This window comes from Oncorhynchus mykiss, chromosome 1, assembly GCF_057628025.1.
Source record: "Oncorhynchus mykiss isolate SJ-2025 chromosome 1, ASM5762802v1, whole genome shotgun sequence".
NCBI lineage: Eukaryota > Metazoa > Chordata > Actinopteri > Salmoniformes > Salmonidae > Oncorhynchus > Oncorhynchus mykiss.
Window position 1 is genome coordinate 81,269,541 of NC_143022.1, and position 18,460 is coordinate 81,288,000.

General features: G+C 42.4%; 1 protein-coding gene across 2 annotated transcripts in view; it reads right to left on the reverse strand.

Annotated features, from left to right (window-relative positions):
• The window catches only part of nrg3a (neuregulin 3a), a 384,160-nt gene that overhangs the window by 83,506 nt on the left and 282,194 nt on the right, over positions 1–18,460 (reverse strand). For both annotated transcript variants that reach the window (XM_036986111.2, XM_036986107.2), the window contains exon 3: positions 1,096–1,169. In XM_036986111.2, the coding sequence (XP_036842006.2) occupies positions 1,096–1,169 (74 nt within the window). The remainder of the gene's footprint in view (positions 1–1,095; positions 1,170–18,460) is intronic.

An 18,460-nucleotide genomic window follows, 5' to 3' on the forward strand; every position in this document is an offset into this window, starting at 1 on the left:
TGAGAGGCAGTATGACCTTAGCAGACATACTCCAATGAAAGAAACATATAAGTTCCTTTCAAAATGTTTCTGAACTTTCCTTGTATCTCACTGTACAGTACACACACCCACACACTGTGCACAGACTAATGAAAGGAAATAGACAGCTATTAAGAAGGAAGATTTTTCAAGGACCTTTTTCCTTTGCTTCTCTGTTATGCAGGTTAGCGTTTTTCCTCATTAATCTTGTTCTGGAGGCAGCTCTGCCCCGAAGGCAGAAATTATGTAATTGGTCGACTCAATGGTGAGGGTGGAGCTTACAGAAGGCATTTGATCACTTTATCATAAAGGCAGGAAATATCTGCTTCGATAGGATTGCACTAGCCTACCTAATATGTTCTGTAGGGGGAGTTTAGGTGTGATGAATAGAGAGACCATTCACAGTTAGAGACAGATTCTTCAGAAACTGGCAATGAAATTATTTTATTTGTGTATTTTTTTCCTAGTCATGGCATAATTAAGCAATATGGCACGAGGGGGTGTGGTATATGGCCAATATACCACGGCTAAGGGCTGTTCTTATACGTACGACGCATCGTGGAGTGCCTGGACACAGCCGTGGTATATTGGCCATTTACCACAAACCCCCGAGGTGCCTTATTGCTATTAGAAACTGGCTACCAATGTAATTAGAGCAGTAAAAATAAATATTTTGTCATACCCTTGGTATATGGTCTGATCTACCACGGTTGTCAGCCAATCAGCATTCAGGGCTCGAACGACCCAGTTTATAAATGAGCATATCTTCTGTAGAGCATCAGTGGGGACCCATCAGTGTTTCTATTATAGCAGACGTGCTGTACATGTAGTCAGGGCCATCAAACTGAGAAAGATTACTGATGGGACTTTTCAAATATAGCACAGGCTGTGCTCTCTTGATAATTGAGAACAGACAATGCCCTGTGATGTTCATGTTTAGCCAATCTGAAATCACTTCAAGTAAAAGCTTTAATATAAATGTAGACCTGAATCACAGAAACAATGGGCTGCAATAAAAGTCACTATTTCTGGAGGTTCAGTTTAGTTCTAATTGGAGGATTAAGGAAATGTTCTTACTTGGATCAGATAAGATGGAGTCGGTCTTGGGCAGGAACTGGTCGCAGCGTATACCCTGGTAGCCTTCTCTACACCTGTGAATAAAAATACATTTCAGTCAACACATTGGGAACTTGGGGTGAAGCAGGTTTAGAACATTGAGAAATGTGTGCAAAAAAGTGGTTAGTGGCTAGGGTACATGACTGGCAATAGAATATCCTGTTTCACGATAAAATTAATGTTCACTTATGTTCACTTATTTTATCTGTGTCAGGAGCATCACAAAGGAAATATGCATGGAATCAATCTCTTCCTTCTCTATTTGCTCACTCTTTCTCTCTTTCTCTCTTGCTCTTTGACTACTCAGAAGCTCTCAGCCCTAATCCCTGTGCCAGACAGTTAGGAACATACTATAGAACCCTGTCCTCAGGACCAACCACTGAAGCACACACAGCATTCATATATGACCTTTCCACACAGAGCACAGAAACATATTATGTGTTTCAAATGGTCCATGCAGGTTTCTTAGCAAGCAGGTTAATCAAGACTCAATACCAAACAGCATCATTGCTTTCTCCGGTGAACGCATGAGAATGTGAACAAGAATCGGTGTCCTTTGACTGTATAATACAGGACACCCGTTAAAATTTGTGGATTCGACTATTTCAGCCACACCCGTTGCTGACAGGTATACAAGACCAGAAACTGCATACAATGCTAAGAGGCTTACACCAGGGCTAGGTTTGACATAATGTATTAAGACTTGAACTGTCCTCCAAAGGCTCAGAGCTTGTTTAAACACAGCTTCTTTTGTCTAGGGGTTTTAAGTGCTAAAGCTTCATTTTCAATCATTAGGCAGACCTGCTTTTTTACACATATTCATGCATGAAACTCATGCATTGATAGGTATGAGCTTTGCTGGAAAATTGTGCCCACGCCATGACTCAGTAATGCTCAATTCATTAATATTTCTTTAAAGCTAAATGTAAAGTAAGTCAGGGTTGCGGCCCGATAACATTTATTATATGAGTCACATTTGTTCAGCATTAAACATTTCCCATACTCCAGGAGCCAGATGGAAGGAGCATGTTTATATTCTCAATCCACTTACTGATGGATAGCTGTCCCTAATCAGAAAGTCCCTTCCTACCGGGTTCAGAGAACATGACAAGAAACTTTCAAACCGGTGACTTTTAACGAATGTATTTTTAATTCTCTGGAATCTCTTTGTAAATTAGCAGTTTCTCTGACAGTCGATGTCGGCGACCCTGACTATCGTAAAACTTCATGAAGAGGCCCCCCTCGTTGCACAAATTGGAAGAGAAGCAGATCATTAACATAATGGAGTTTTCGTGGTGGCGGTAAGGAAGAACTGGAGGCCATTAGGAGGAACTGGATAAGCAACAGGCAGTAAGACGTTGTGATTAGATGGTCTGAAGAAACCAGGCGATGGTAAAGAGAAAAGAGAGAGAGAGAGACATTGTGATTAAATTGTCTGAAGAAACCATGCGATGGTAAAGAGAAAAGAGAGAGAGACGTTAATGGTCTGAAGAAACCAGGCGATGGTAAAGAGAAAAGAGAGAGAGACGTTAATGGTCTGAAGAAACCAGGCGATGGTAAAGAGAAAAGAGAGAGAGACTTTGATTAAATGGTCTGAAGAAACCAGGCGATGGTAAAGAGAAAAGAGAGAGAGAGAGACATTGTGATTAAATGGTCTGAAGAAACCAGGCGATGGTAAAGAGAAAAGAGAGAGAGACGTTAATGGTCTGAAGAAACCAGGCGATGGTAAAGAGAAAAGAGAGAGAGACGTTAATGGTCTGAAGAAACCAGGCGATGGTAAAGAGAAAAGAGAGAGAGAGAGACATTGTGATTAAATGGTCTGAAGAAACCAGGCGATGGTAAAGAGAAAAGAGAGAGAGACGTTAATGGTCTGAAGAAACCAGGCGATGGTAAAGAGAAAAGAGAGAGAGACGTTAATGGTCTGAAGAAACCAGGGGATGGTAAAGAGAAAAGAGAGAGAGACTTTGTGATTAAATGGTCTGAAGAAACCAGGCGATGGTAAAGAGAAAAGAGAGAGAGAGAGACATTGTGATTAAATTGTCTGAAGAAACCAGGGGATTGTAAAGAGGACAGAGAGAGAGACTTTGTGATTAAATGGTCTGAAGAAACCAGGGAATTGTAGAGGACAGAGAGAGAGACTGTGATTAAATTGTCAGAAGAAACCAGGGGATGGTAAAGAGGAGGGAGAGATAATCTGTTATTAAATGATCTGAAGAAACCAGGAGATGGTAAAGAGGAGTGAGAGAGAGAGACGTTAATGGTCTGAAGAAACCAGGAGATGGTAAAGAGGAGTGAGAGAGAGAGACGTTAATGGTCTGAAGAAACCAGGAGATGGTAAAGAGGAGTGAGAGAGAGAGACGTTAATGGTCTGAAGAAACCAGGAGATGGTAAAGAGGAGTGAGAGAGAGAGAGACGTTAATGGTCTGAAGAAACCAGGAGATGGTAAAGAGGAGTGCGAGAGAGAGAGACGTTAATGGTCTGAAGAAACCAGGAGATGGTAAAGAGGAGTGAGAGAGAGAGAGACGCTAATGGTCTGAAGAAACCAGGAGATGGTAAATAGGAATGAGAGAGAAAGAGACGTTAATGGTCTGAAGAAACCAGGAGATGGTAAAGAGGAGTGAGAGAGAGAGAGACGTTAATGGTCTGAAGAAACCAGGAGATGGTAAAGAGGAATGAGAGAGAGAGAGACGTTAATGGTCTGAAGAAGCCAGGGAATGGTAAAGGGGACAGAAAGAGAGATGTTGTGATTAAATGGTCTGAAGAAACCAGGGGATGGTAAAGAGGAGAGAGAGAGAGAGAGAGAGAGAGAGAGGGAGAGAGAGAGAGAGAGAAGGATTAAGTCTTCATACACATGTATGTGGACACTCACGCACGCACGCATGCACACACACACACACATCACGGTGCTCTTGGCTGTGACAGATCGAACATGTTATCATTCAAATCATTGTGCGTTCACTCCGATTCCTTGAGAGAAACACAATAAAACTGCAGTGTGTTTCAAATGGGCCCTGCGGGTTGCTTAGCAAGCAGGTTAATCAAGACTCAGTACCAAACTGCATCATTGCTTTCTCCGGTGAACGCATGACAATGTTTACAATAATCGGTGTCCTTCGACTACATCATACACTTTCTGGACACCTGTTCAAATTTGTGGATTCGGCTATTTCAGCCACACCCGTTGCTGACAGGTATATAAAACCGAGCACGCAGCCATGCAATCTCCATAGACAAACATTGGCAGTGGAATGGCCCGTTCTGAAGAACTCAGTGACTTTCAATGTGGCACCGTCATAGGATGCCTCCATTCCAACAAGTCAGTTCCTCAAATTTCTGCCCTGCTGCACTGGTCAAATGTAAGTGCTGTTATTGTGAAGTGGAAATGACTAGGAGCAACAACAGCACAGCCGCGAAGTGGTAGGCCACACAAGCTCACAGAACTGGACCGGCGAGTGCGTAGCACGTAGAAATCTTCTGTTCTCGGTTGCAACACTCACTACAGAGTGTTGCAACCGAGCAACTGCAGGACAAGAACTGTTCGTCGGGAGCTTCATGAAATGGGTTTCCATGGCCGAGTAGCAGAAACCAGCCTAAGATCACCATGCGCAATGCTAAGGGTCGGCTGAAGTGGTGTAAAACTTGCCGCGATTGGACTCTGGAGCAGTGGAAACTCGTTCTCTGGAGTGATGAATCCCACTTTACCATCTGGCAGTCCGACGGATGAATCTGGGTTTGGCGAATGCCAGGAGAACACTACCGGCCCCAATGCATGGTGCCAACTGTAAAGTTTTGTGGATGAGGAATAATGTTCTAGGGCTGTTTTTAATGGTTCGGCTAGGCCCCTTAGTTCCAGTGAAGGGACATTTTAAGGCTACAGCACACAATAACATTTTAATTGATTCTGTGATTCCCCCGCACATATAGCCTCTCATTATTGTTATTTTATTGTGTTACTTTTTATTTATGAATGTTATTATTTTTTACTTTAGTAAATATTTTCTTAACTCTATTTTCTTAAAACTGCATTGTTGGTTAAGGGCTTGTAGGCATTTCACGTTAAGGTCCTGTTGTATTCGGCGCATGTGACTAATACGATTTGATTTGATTTGAACTTGGCAACAGTTTGGGGAAGGCCTTTTCCTGTTTCAGCAGTGCACAAAGCAAGATTCATACAGAAATGGTTTGTCGGGATCGATCGGTGTGGAAGAACTTGACTGGCCTACACAGAGCCCTGACCTGAACCCCATCGAACACCTTTGGGATGAATTGAAACGCCGACTGCGAGCCAAGCCTAATTGCCCAACATCAGTGTCCGACCTCACTAATGCTCTTGTGGCTGAATGGAAGCAAGTCCCAGCAGCAATGTTCCAATATCTAGTGGAGGCTGTTATAGCAGCAAAGGGGAGATCAACTCCATATTAATGCCCAGGATTTTGGAATGAGATGTTCTGAACAAGTGTCCAGATACTTGGCCATATAGTGTATATTTGTGTACGCTCATTGCATTCATTTGTACTTCTTTCCCATGGTATAATGGGAAATGCATGTGAATATATTTTATTTTTTGCATATTATGTGCGTACAGTACATGTGTTTTTCCTTGGCAATCATTACATATTCAGTCACACAATTCTCATGGCAGGCCTGTCTCCTTCCTGTGTCTCTCTCATGTTGCCCTCTGGTTATGACGACACACTCTCTCCCAATCCCACTTGGCGCAGTTTCCTGCCACTGTGTTTCTCGCCTGAAAACCTGCACCAGAATGTTCATTAGTCTCTGGGACAAGTAAAAGGAAATGTGATATTTCTCTGAAGGAGGCAGAAGGTATTGAAAGCTGCTCTGGTTTTAATTAGCGCCACAGTCATTAATTAGCAGGAACAAACATGGGAGGGGGGGTTGTAGAACGAGGTGTATATCTCACTAACCAATGGAGCCTGATGCACAAAGCTCTGTAGGCAGGAGATAGATATAAATATAAGGCCTCAGGTTCATCTGAGGATGTGGGGACACACATCACAACATGTGCAGGGCATCAACAGACTCAGTTAGCACCGCCAGTCACATTCTAATGGAAAAGTTCAGAAGAACTATTTTGTGTAGTGTGAAACAATATACTTTAGTCTACTGTACTATCATACTATATTGAATTGACAGTGTATCATTTCTTGTTGTTAATATATTTTTATGACTTTAGAGACAAACTTTAAAATGGTAGGACATTTTGGTATTATATCATAGCCTAATCTACCATTATGATATAGCCTTTTACAGATAGAAATCCTTATAATAATTTGGAGTTGGATTTGCACAACAGCACTTTGGATTGGTACTCTTCTAGATTATTTCAATTATGAAATGGTGGACGTTGGGAAATATAAGGTAACTGCCTTAAATTTGATCTGGTGAAAAGAACATTAGCATGTTTAGCATTTGAGCATTTTGTGCTGTGGTAGACAGGGGGCCTTTCATTAGGCTGAGGTGGTATAATCCCAGGGGGCTGAGAGGTGTAAACTTTGAACACTGGCGAAAGGAGATAATCCTATTACACAGAGTTAGCTTAACATAGTAACAGATACAGGATACGAAGATCTGTCCCTAGCCATCAGATTCAATCAAACCTGCCTTAGTAATGTTTACACTGTAGCGCACAAGTACTGCTCCCTCATACACATGTCATATTTCCTAAACTGAAGCATCTGGAGGAGAGACCGCCTATTGTGTTTGAGAGTGTGTGTGAGAGAGAGAGGAAAGAGAGAGGAAAGAGAGAGGGAAGAGAGAGGAAAGAGAGAGAGAGAGATCAAGCGCGCAAGAGAGAGAAAGCACCGCTCACTGGCTGACAACTCATGTGCTCTATGCTCTGTATTTTTGTCAATAATTCTTCCTCTGGATGGTTTAAGTGCTATTCTAGTTTTGTGTGCCTTTATAATGAACATTTATCAAGTCTCTTGATTTAACAACAGATATAGAACATTTGACATTTTGAAAAAGCAATTATTGTGCCCAAACTACACAAGATAAAAACAATTTACCCTCATGTTACTGTCTGGCCTTTTGGTCTACAGTCGAATGTGCAGCAACTGCCCCGAGTCAAGTATTAAGGTCTATGTAAAGATGGGGCACAGCAATCCATTTCTACAACTGTGACATGACTTTTCAATTATTATATTATCCTACCAGATTGCAACCCATTTTCTGAGCATAAAATTGCATTCTGGGCAAAGTGGACAATGGATATATTGTCTTGACTCCGTCCTCTTAACTGCTTCACAAAACCTCATACCGCATGACCAAGTGGGCTTGACCCAGCATGAGGGTAGCCACACAGCTAGCATTCAGCCCCCCTGAACTCTCAGGTTAGGAGACCTGCTGGAACAGCTCGAGCTGAAGAAGGACTCTCAGAGAGCCATTTTCTCAAGAGCAGAGCAAGCCATCAGATCAGGCTAAACGGGGCAGCTTGACACCTACACAGGGATGACAAGAGCGAGCGCCACTCACAAGCGGCATGGCCCTTACGCTCCCTACACTCTGGAGTATCCATCTAGCCCTGGCCCGGACAGCATTACACACTTTAAAGCTACTATAGTTTCTCCTTCTCTCAAAATGGTTCAGAATGGGCTCAGATAAGTACAGCACTCTCTGAAAATAGGTATACAGTGTCTTGCGAAAGTACTCACCCCCCTTGGCATTTTTCCTATTTTGTTGCCTTACAACCTGGAATTAAACTTGCTTTTTGGGGGGGGGGGGGGGGGTTGTATCATTTGATTTACACAACATGCCTACTGAGAAATATTTGTTATCGTGAAACAAACAAGAAATAAGACAAAAAAAACAGGAAAACTTGAGCGTGCATAACTATTCACCCCCCCCCCAAAGTCAATACTTTGTAGAGTCACCTTTTGCAGCAATTACAGCTACAAGTCTCTTGGGGTATGTCTCTATAAGCTTGGCACATCTAGCCACTGGGATTTTTGCTCATTCTTCAAGGCAAAACTGCTACAGCTCCTTCAAGTTGTATGGGTTCCGCTGGTGTACAGCAATCTTTAAGTCATACCACATATTCTCAATTAGATTGAGCTCTGGGCTTTTACTAGGCCATTCCAATACATTTAACTGTTTCCCCTTAAACCACTTGAGTGTTGCTTTACCAGTATGCTTAGGGTCATTGTCCTGCTGGAAGGTGAACCTTCGTCCCAGTCTCAAATCTCTGGAAGACTGAAACAGGTTTCCCTCAAGAATTTCCCTGTATTTAGCGCCATCCATCATTCCTTCAATTCTGACCAGTTTCCCAGTCCCTGCTGATGAAAAACATCCCCACAGTGAGGCAAGGTGGTGGCAGCATCATGCTGTGGGGAGGATGCCACCACCTTGCCTCACTGTGGGGATGGTGTTCTCGGGGTGATGAGAGGTGTTGGGTTAGCTCCAAACATAGCGTTTTCCTTGATGGTCAAAAGCCTACATTTTAGAGCTAAGTCTCTTGGGGTATGTCTCTATAAGCTTGGCACATCTAGCCACTGGGATTTTTGCTCATTCTTCAAGGCAAAACTGCTACAGCTCCTTCAAGTTGGATGGGTTCCGCTGGTGTACAGCAATCTTCAAGTCATCTGACCAGAGTACCTTCTTCCATATGTTTGGGGAGTCTCCCACATGCTTTTTGGTGAACATCAAATGTGTTTGCTTATTATTTTCTTTAAGCAATGTTTTTTTTGTTGCCACTCTTCTGTAAAGCCCAGCTCTGTGGAGTGAATGACTTAAAATGGTCCTATGGACTGACCAATCTCCGCTGTGGAGCTTTGTAGCTCCTTCAGGGTTTTCTTTGGTGTCTTTGTTGCCTCTCTGATTAATGGCCTCCTTGCCTGGACTGTGATCTTTGGTGGGCGACCCTCTCTTGGTAGGTTTGCTGTGGTGCCACTGTCACGTGGATGACGTTGGAGAGACAAAGCAGGTACAGGGAGTAAAACATTTAATAAATAACGGACATGGAACAAGACAGAAACAGCGTCAGCAAACAGGTAACACAAACAAAAGACAATCAATGCAGCATCGGGGAACAGAGCAAGGGAACTGACAAATATAGGGGTGGAAATAAACAGATGATGAGTGAGTCCAGGAGAGTCCAATATCGCTGATGCGCATGATGAGGGAAGGCAGGTGTGTTCGTAATAGATGATAGGAGTGAGTGATGCAGGGCAGCTTGGCACCCTCAAGTGCCCTCAAGCGAGAGCGGGAGCAGAGGTGACTGTACCCCCGACGATCCGGCTGAGGCAAGACGCCTGTCGATCCCCGTGCAGAGAGGGAGCCCGAAGATCCGGTGGAGTGTGACGTGGGATGGGAAGCCGCCGAGCCAACCGAGTCAAGGAAACCTCTCGAGCCAGCCAGGGCTTGAAAGCCCGACGGGCTGGCATTGGCATCCCCGGTTCCATCAGCGGCAGAATCCACCCCGACGTCACCAACAAAACAAAAAACAAACAAAAGAAACTCCTGGACCAGCTGGGCGAACAAGAACTGACGATCTGGATGAGGCCCGATGTGGGATGGGCGCCATCCGAGCCAACCAGGGCAAGGAAACCTCTCGAGCCAGCTAGGGCGCGGAAGCCTGATAACCCCAGTTCCGTTGGTGGTGACCCAGAGCCGATGCCATCATACCAACCGGAACGGCAGTACTCCCCAATGCTTCATTGTGGTTGGCTGCTGCATTCTGTCACGTGGATGACGCTGGAGAGACGAAGCAGGTACAGGGGAGTAAAACATTTAATAAATAACGGACATGGAAAGAGACAGCGTCAGCAAACAGGTAACACAAACAAAAGACAATCATTGCATCAGCAGGAAACAGAGCAAGGAAACTGACAAATATAGGGGAGGAAATAAACAGATGATGAGTGAGTCCAGGAGAGTCCAATATCGCTGATGCGCATGACGAGGGACGGCAGGTGTGCGTAATAGATGATAGGAGTGAGTGATGCAGGGCAGCCTGGCGCCCCCAAGCGCCTGGCGCCCCCAAGAGCAGATATTCTTTCAAATTTTAATAATGGATTTAATGGTGCGCCGTGGGATGTTCAAAGTTTCAGATATTTTTTTGTAACCATACCCTGATCTGTATTTCTCCACAACTTTGTCCCTGACCTGTTTGGAGAGCTCCTTGGTCTTCATAGTGTAGCTTGCTTGGTGGTGCCCCTTGCTTAGTGGTGTTGCAGACTCTGGGGCCTTTCAGAACAGGTGTATATATACTGAGATCATGTGACACTTAGATTACACAAAGGTGGACTATATTTAACTAATTATGTGACTTCTGAAGGTAATTGGACGCCACCAGATCTTATTTAGGGGCTTCATAGCAAAGGGGCTGAATACATATGCACGCACCACTTTAAAGAAAAATAAGATTTTTTTTAAAATTTTTGAAACAAGTTATTTTTTTTCATTTCACTTCACCAATTTGGACTATTTTGTGTATGTCTATTACATGAAATTCAAACAAGAAAATCTACTTAAATTACAGGTTGTAATGAAACAAAATAGGAAAAACTCCAAGGGGGTGAATACTTTTGCAAGGCACTGTATCTGTGTCTCTTACTGAACAGATGTAGGATCTTAATTTTACCTATATTGTCACTGCAACACGTAGTCCATAATGTTGCTTGATTGGTGGATAGGCTATAAACTGGCCAAAAGTAGGCTACATGGAAAGTGCAGTACTGTTAATATCAAATTCTGAGCAACAAAAGAGTGATCAAATGAAGATCCTACATCTGTATGTGGTAGTCTTTGTGTTTGTAGTTAGATGAGGGTTTGCTGGCACTCATACACTGAGTGTACAAAACATACACTTTCCATGACAGGCTGATCAGGTGAATCCAGGTGAAAGCTATGATCCCTTATTGATGTCACTTGTTAAATCCATGTCAATCAGAGTAGATGAAGGGGAGGAGACAGGTTAAAGAAGGATGTCTAAGCCTTAAGACAACTGAAACATGGATAGTGTATGTCTGCCCTCCAGAGGGTTAATGGGCAAGACAAAATATTTAAGTGCCTTTGAATGGTGTATGGTAGTAGGTGCAAGGCACGCCGTTTGAGTGTGTCAAGAACTGCAACGCTGCTGGGGTTTTCACTCTCAACGGTTTCCTGTGTGTATCAAGAGTGGTCCATCACCCAAAGGACATCCAGCCAACTTGACACAACTGTGGGAAGCATTGGAGTCAACATTGGCCAGCAACCCAGTGGAACACTTTCGATTGGTGTCAACATGGGCCAGCATTCCTGTGGAACGCCCTGACGTCCATGCCCTGACGTCCATGCCCTGACGAATTGAGTCTGTTGTGAGGGCAAAAGGGCTGCAACTCAATATTAAAAAGGTGTTCCTAATGTTTTGTACACTCAGTGTATATGAGAGCAGGGAATGGAAAGTCACTGTCCTTTAATATTTAGAAATTATTTTATTGACAGACAGATGAGAAATAGAGTGTGAGACGAGAAAAGAGTAGAAACATTGAGTATCGGGCAGGGAGTTGCATTTGTTTAAATTGTCAACCATAGCTTCATACAATAACAGGCTATGTTTGTCCAATAATTGGTAATACTAACAAGCTGAAAACATATATAGAGAAATGAAAAGCAGATGAGAAAAAAAAGAACCAACAAGTTTCTTTCCATACACTGCTCAATATTCTCTTTGGTATAATGTATCCAATGACTGTATTGTATAATACTCCAGAGTATGGCAAGGACTTGTTTTTAATCACACCTTCAGCCAATCAAATACAATTTATTTCAAATGAGGCCTTAACTGATCACATCTTCCTTCAATGACATAGACACTTTTCTTTTTAATAATAATCAAGGAATGTCATTTGTCTTCGATTACTGCTTATCAGAGTCAAAAGAGAGTCTCTTTTCATATTTCCCAGACAGAGTGATTGAAATGCATCTGGGATGCTATGTTTCAGTCACGACAGGGTGGGAGCCAGACAAGACCAGAATGAGAAGAAGGGAGATAGGCTAACAAGGTGAGTACCTCAGTGCGTTGGGCTTTGCTACACTCTTGGGAAAAAAAAGAGCGATTTAGACCCTTAACAGGTTATTTGTCAGTCCCTATAGGATAATCCTTTGTAGAACCATTTTAGGTTCCAGGCAGAAACCTTTTGGATACAGGTAGAACCCTTTCCACAGACAGTTCTACATGGAAACCAAAAGGGTTCTACCTAGAACCAAAAAGGGTTATCCTATGGGAACAACCAAATAACCAAATTTTGGAATCCTTTTTTTCTAATAGTATTGGCGGAGGCAAGTGCAACCATCACACCAACAAAAATTTCCACGGCCCCCTCATCACACAGCTCTTACAGAATCACCACCAGTCAGGTGATAAAAGAGAGGGAGTAAGGTGAGATCCTACTCAACCTCCTGTTTAGCTGTGAGAAGATGTCACATCTTGGGTTACTGAGAGTCTTCAGTACCCAATGTGAACAACCAGTACCATGGTACTGTTGAAAACAGACGTTTGATACTGCACCAATCAATTTCACTAAGTTCTAGACATTGCCTCTTCCAGACAATTGTTTGATTAAATTACATTGTATTTTTTCCTCAGACACATTATTCATTCCGTATTCAAATCCTCAAATTTATAGATAACAGAGAAGATCATCTCTAAATTAATTTGATCAGTCTGTTGTCCAAATGAGTCCCTCATAAACACCTGGATTCACAGGTGAGAAATCATATTCAAAACAATGCACCTGATAACCAGGTCCATTAAGGGACTGGTTCTCAACCCTGGTCCTGGGGAAACAAAGGGGTGCACATTTGAGTTTTTACCCTAGCACTACACACCTGATTCAAATCAACAACTCATCAAAAGGCTTTAATGATTTCAATCAGGTGTGTAGTGCTAGGGCAAAAACAAACATGTGCAGCCCTTTGTGTCCCCAGGACCAGGGTTGACAACCACTGCATTAAGGTGAGACCATTTGAGACCAATCCATTTGTATGCCGCCGGTCCCAATGCACATTCATTTTCTACCTCACGTTGGCCCTTTTTCCTGTTTGCTAACCGTGTCTTTGTGGTTTAAATAAAATATGCCAAGTGAAATTTGTATACATGGCAGCCTAGCGAAGGTGAGTCTTTCACTCTCAGCCCCAGTCTTTCTGTACAACCTGCACCTCCGTAGCCTTTCAACTGGGAGGAAATGTACTCAATAATTCACAAGTCGCTGCTAGCAGACCTGAAAATAAAAGATGGCATGACTTTGCTGATGTTCCCTGTTCAACCCCCGGGTGAACCCGACCTCTCCATTCCTCTCTGTAACCCAAAGGCTCAGCATGGAAGCAGACAGTCCTACGCATCTAGCAATGAGGAGGAAAAAGTGGTACACCAAGATTATAACTCCTATGTCCCTATCAGAAAGACTTTTGCCTTTCCAATGGTGAGAGGAAATATTGAACGTGCTCTATAAATGCAGGAAGTACCCAACAAGTGCCACTACTGGAGATGATTATTAGAAGCTGTATGATTACAGTGGTATAGCTCAAGCATGAATCCCATTCTGAGGTTAAAATGCAATTAAAGTACAGATTATACATTCAGCCCTTATCTCTCCTTCATTCTCTCTCCTTCTCTCCTGCATATTAACACCTTATCACTAGACATCTTATCTTTGTGCTTAATATTCCCATCCTTTTTAACTTACTTTGATTTAATTTTCTGTGTTTTTTTCATTTTGTTCTGCGACCTGACTGGATTAATTTGTGTCTTATCTTTGGAGGAGACGTGCAACAAGCTTAAAGTCTCTGTCTGAAGTGGACTAGACCAAATCACGTTTCACCTCTCCTGCTCCTAGACATTATCTAGCAGACCCTTAGTATAATGCAGTTGGGCCTCCCGAGTGGCGCAGCGGTCTAAGGCAGTGCATCGCAGTCTAAGGCAGTGCATTGCAGTGCTGTGGCGGCACTACAGCCTGGGGTTCGCTCCAGCCATGACTGGGAGCCCCACAGTGGGGCACACAATTGTCCCAGTGCTGTGCGGGTTAGGGGAGGGTATGGCCAGGGGGCTTTCTTTGGCTCATTGCGCTCTAGCGACACCTTGTGGCAGGCCATAAAACAGCAAGCTGACCTCAGTCATCAGCCTAATGGTTTTTCATTTGACACATTGGTGCGGCTGGCTTCCGGGTAAACCGAGCAGTGTGTTAAGAAGCAGTGTGGCTTGAAGGGGCATGTTTCGGAGGATGCACATCTCGACCTTCGCCTCTCCCGAGCCCCTTGAGGAGTTATAGCAATAAGACAAGATCGTAACTACCAATTGGATATCACGAAAGTGGGGAGAATAATTGGGTACAATTACAACAACAATAAAATATAGAAACACTACTGGTCAAAAGTTTTAGAACACCTACTCATCTAATCATACTCATCAGGGTTTTTATTTTGACTATTTTCAACATTGTAGAATAGTAGTGAAGAAATCAAAACTATGAAATAACACAATGAATCATGTAGTAACCAATTTTTTTTAAAACAAATCAAAAGATATTTTATATTTGAGATTCTTCAAATAGTCACGCTTTGCCTTGATAACAGCTTTGCACACTCTTGGCATTCTCTCAACCAGCTTCCAGGCATTATCTCAACCATTTAGTAATCTGGACTGTATTTCAATTAACAGGTGTTTCTTCTTAAAAAATTGTTGAATTTCTTTCCTTCTTAATGCGTTTTAGACAAGCAGTTGCGTTGTGACAAGGTGGTGGTGGGGGGGGGGGGGGGGGGGGGGGGGGGGGTTATACAGAAGATAGTCCTTTGTGGTAAAAGACCAAGTCTATATTATGGAAAGAACAGCTCAAATAAGCAAAGAGAAATGACAGTCTATCGTTAACTTAATACATGTCAATGCGGAAAATGTAAAGAACTTTGAAAGTTTCTTCAAGTTTAGTCGCAAAAACCATCAAGCTCTATGATGAAACTAGCTCTCATGAGGAATGTCACAGGATTGGAAGACCCAGAGTTACCTCTGCTGCAGAGGATGTGTTCATTAGAGTTACGAACCTCAGAAATTGCAGTCCAAATAAATGCTTCACAGAGTTCAAGTAACATCTCAAGACACATCTCAACATCAACTGTTCAGAGGAGAGTGTGTGAATCAGGCCTTCATAGTTGAATTTCTGCCATGAAGCCACTACTATAGGACACCAATAATAAGAAGAGACTTGCTTGGGCCAAGAAACACGAGCAATGGACATTAGACCGGTGGAAATTTGTCCATTGGTCTGGAGTCCAAATTTGAGGGTGAATTTGTGGGTGAACGGATGATCTCTGCATGTGTATTTCCCTTCGTAAATCATGGAGGAGGACGGATGATCTCTGCATGTGTATTTCCGAGGAGGTGTTATGGTGTGGGGGTGCTTTGCTTGTGACACAGTCTGTGATTTTTTCAACAGGACAATGACCCAACACATCTCCAGGCTGTGTAAGGGCTATTTGACCAAGAAAGAGAGGGATGGGGTGCTGCATCAGATGACCTGGCCTCCACAATCACCCAATCTCAACAAATTGAAATGGTTTGGGACGAGTTGGACCATAGAGTGAAGGAAAAGCAGCCAACAAGTGCTCAGCATATCTGGGAACTCCTTCAAGACTGTTGGAAAAGCATTCTAGGGGAAGCTGGTTGAGAGAATACCAAGAGTGCACTAAGCTGTCATCAAGGCAACGGGTGGCTATTTGAAGAATCTCAAATTAAAATGTATTTAGATTTGTTTAACACTTTGGGTTACTATATGATTCCGTATGTGTTATTTCATAGTTTTGATGTCTTCACTATTATTCTACAATGTAGAAAATAGTCAAAATAAAGAAAAACCCTTGAATGAGTTGTTGTTATAAAACTTTTGACCGATAGTGTATATACAGTATATAATACAGTTGTCACAAAGGTGACAGTGGCTATAAAATCCTAGAAGAAACCTTCAGAGAATCCTGGATCTATAGAGAAAGCGTGTCTTCTTCTGATAGACCACTTAAGAACATATTCTCTTCCAGGCCACAGTGGTTCTTAATAGCATAACAGACACATGCTTAGGCCACAGAAAACCCAAAATATCTCCTGTGCCCATGAAGGCTGCAGCTGCAGTGTAAAACGTCCCTAGTGGAAACTTGAGAAACTGCATACACATTCATGCAAAACGTAAAGCAGATTAAAAAAAAATTAAAATCACATTCACAAAGACCTGCCTTCTCAGGGGGCAGCACATTTCAGTCACAAGATGCACTTTTAAACATACTTAAAATCACAGTGTCGGCTAAACCACTTGAATCATTTACAACTCTCCCTCCCCCTGATGGGTATCAAGGGGATGCTTGTGAAAGCAAGTCAGACATGGTTTGCTATCCCTATGCTGTGCATGACTGTGTCATGAATTAAAAGGAATTAAAATGTGTTTTTGCCACGCTTTGTAACAACCAATCAGTGGAGTGTATAAATTGCACAGACATTTTATCGTTGGTTGAAACTTAATTATTTTATTTTTTATTTCTTTCAAGAGATGCATGTAACAAGAAACTGAACCACAATGTTTCAGATCAATGGCTTTGAACAGAGAGCCACACAAATTAGCTTTATGTTGAGCGGCTTGTGAGACAATGTGATTTCTTTAATCTGAGCTAATTCTTCCACTGAAAGTGTCTTTGTGTTGAAGAAGCATGTGGCTAATGTGATGACTCATATTAAATCATGTAAATTAGAAAAACAAGATACAGTCAAATTGAGTTTACCCTAACCAATAATTGCCTTAGCTATCTGTGCTTTGGTGCAGTATCCTCCATAAGAGCACATTTGGTCAATAATGTAGGCTAGTTTTAATTTGATGGGCATTCAGTCAGCCTCAAAGAGCAGCAGAGCTGCAATAAAATAGTTTTAGTCATTCTGGCAATTGTTATTACATATAGCACTAGCATTTGCATTATGAAACTTTAGCAAACAGGACACTGTCAGCCCCCATAAAAACATTGTGAAACTTTTCTAAACTCTTGTTTGCATCCTTATTCATGATGAGGAAGAAGAGAGGAAATAATTAGTTCATCACAAGAAGACATTTACACAGGAGTTGTTCCTCGCCGCGGGACCGGGTCCATGCTTGGCTCTAATTGCAAAAAAAAAAAAAATAGATCTAAGACTCCACTTTAAAATAATGCCTGAAAACTCATCGGGAAATAAGATGGGAAAAGACAACACAGGCCAGACACAGCCAAGTCTTTGTTCAACCCAGTCGACAGAACCTCTTCTCGTTCTGTGAGATGTGTCCACTAGTTAGACTTACATTTTCTGTCTCTGTGACACACTGTGGAATGTTAAAGTGTCCGGGCACAATTAATGTTCACACAGAGAGAGAAAGAGAGAACGAGAGAGAGAGAAAGAGGCTGATATCCCCATTGCTCTGAATGTGTGGTTCCATATCTCATTCCAATTTGGGCTTGTTTTATATTAGTACAGAGAGACAGGGGAGGGGGAGAATTAGAGAACGAGAGAGAGAGAGAGAGAGAGAGAGGGGGGGGGGGATAAAGGGAGAGATAAGGAGATGAGAAGTAGAGAGAGAGAGATAAAGAGATAGGGAGAGAGGGATTTACGCAACAAGTGTTCATTATACAGGTGAGATGACTCAACGTTTCAGCGTCATTACTGTGTTAATTAGGCCAGTCCATTTTGCCAGAAAGCACCAGGCTCGCATTTGTCACCATGATGAGGAGATATCATTGTTTATTTCACTTTTGTATATTATCTACTTCACTTGTTTTAACATATGTTTCCCATGTAAATAAAGTTGGACATGCATCAACAGCAACCTTGGGAAAATCCTTTGCCTTATTGTTATAACAGCAGACTTTTACATTTCCTCAGTGAAAACAATGTACTGAGTAAATGTCAAATTGTCTTTTCACCAAATTCCTGTGCGAACGACCACATATTCACCCTGCACACTCTAATTGACAAACAAACCAACCAAAACAAAGGCAAAGTCTTCTCATGCTTTGTCGATTTCAAAAAAGCTATTGACTCAATTTGGCATGAGGGTCTGCTATAAAAATTGATGGAAAGCCGTGTTGGGGGAAAAACATTCAACATTATAACATCCATGTATACAAACAACAAGTGTGCGGTTAAAATAGGCAAAAAACAGGGATGTGAGACAGGGATGCAGTTTAAGCCCCACACTCTTCAACATATAAATCAACAAATTGGCGAGGGCACTAGAACAGTCTGCAGCACCAGGACTCACCCTACTAGAATCTTAGATAAAATGACCAATGTTTGCTGGAGATCTTGTGCTTCTGTTCCCAACCAAGG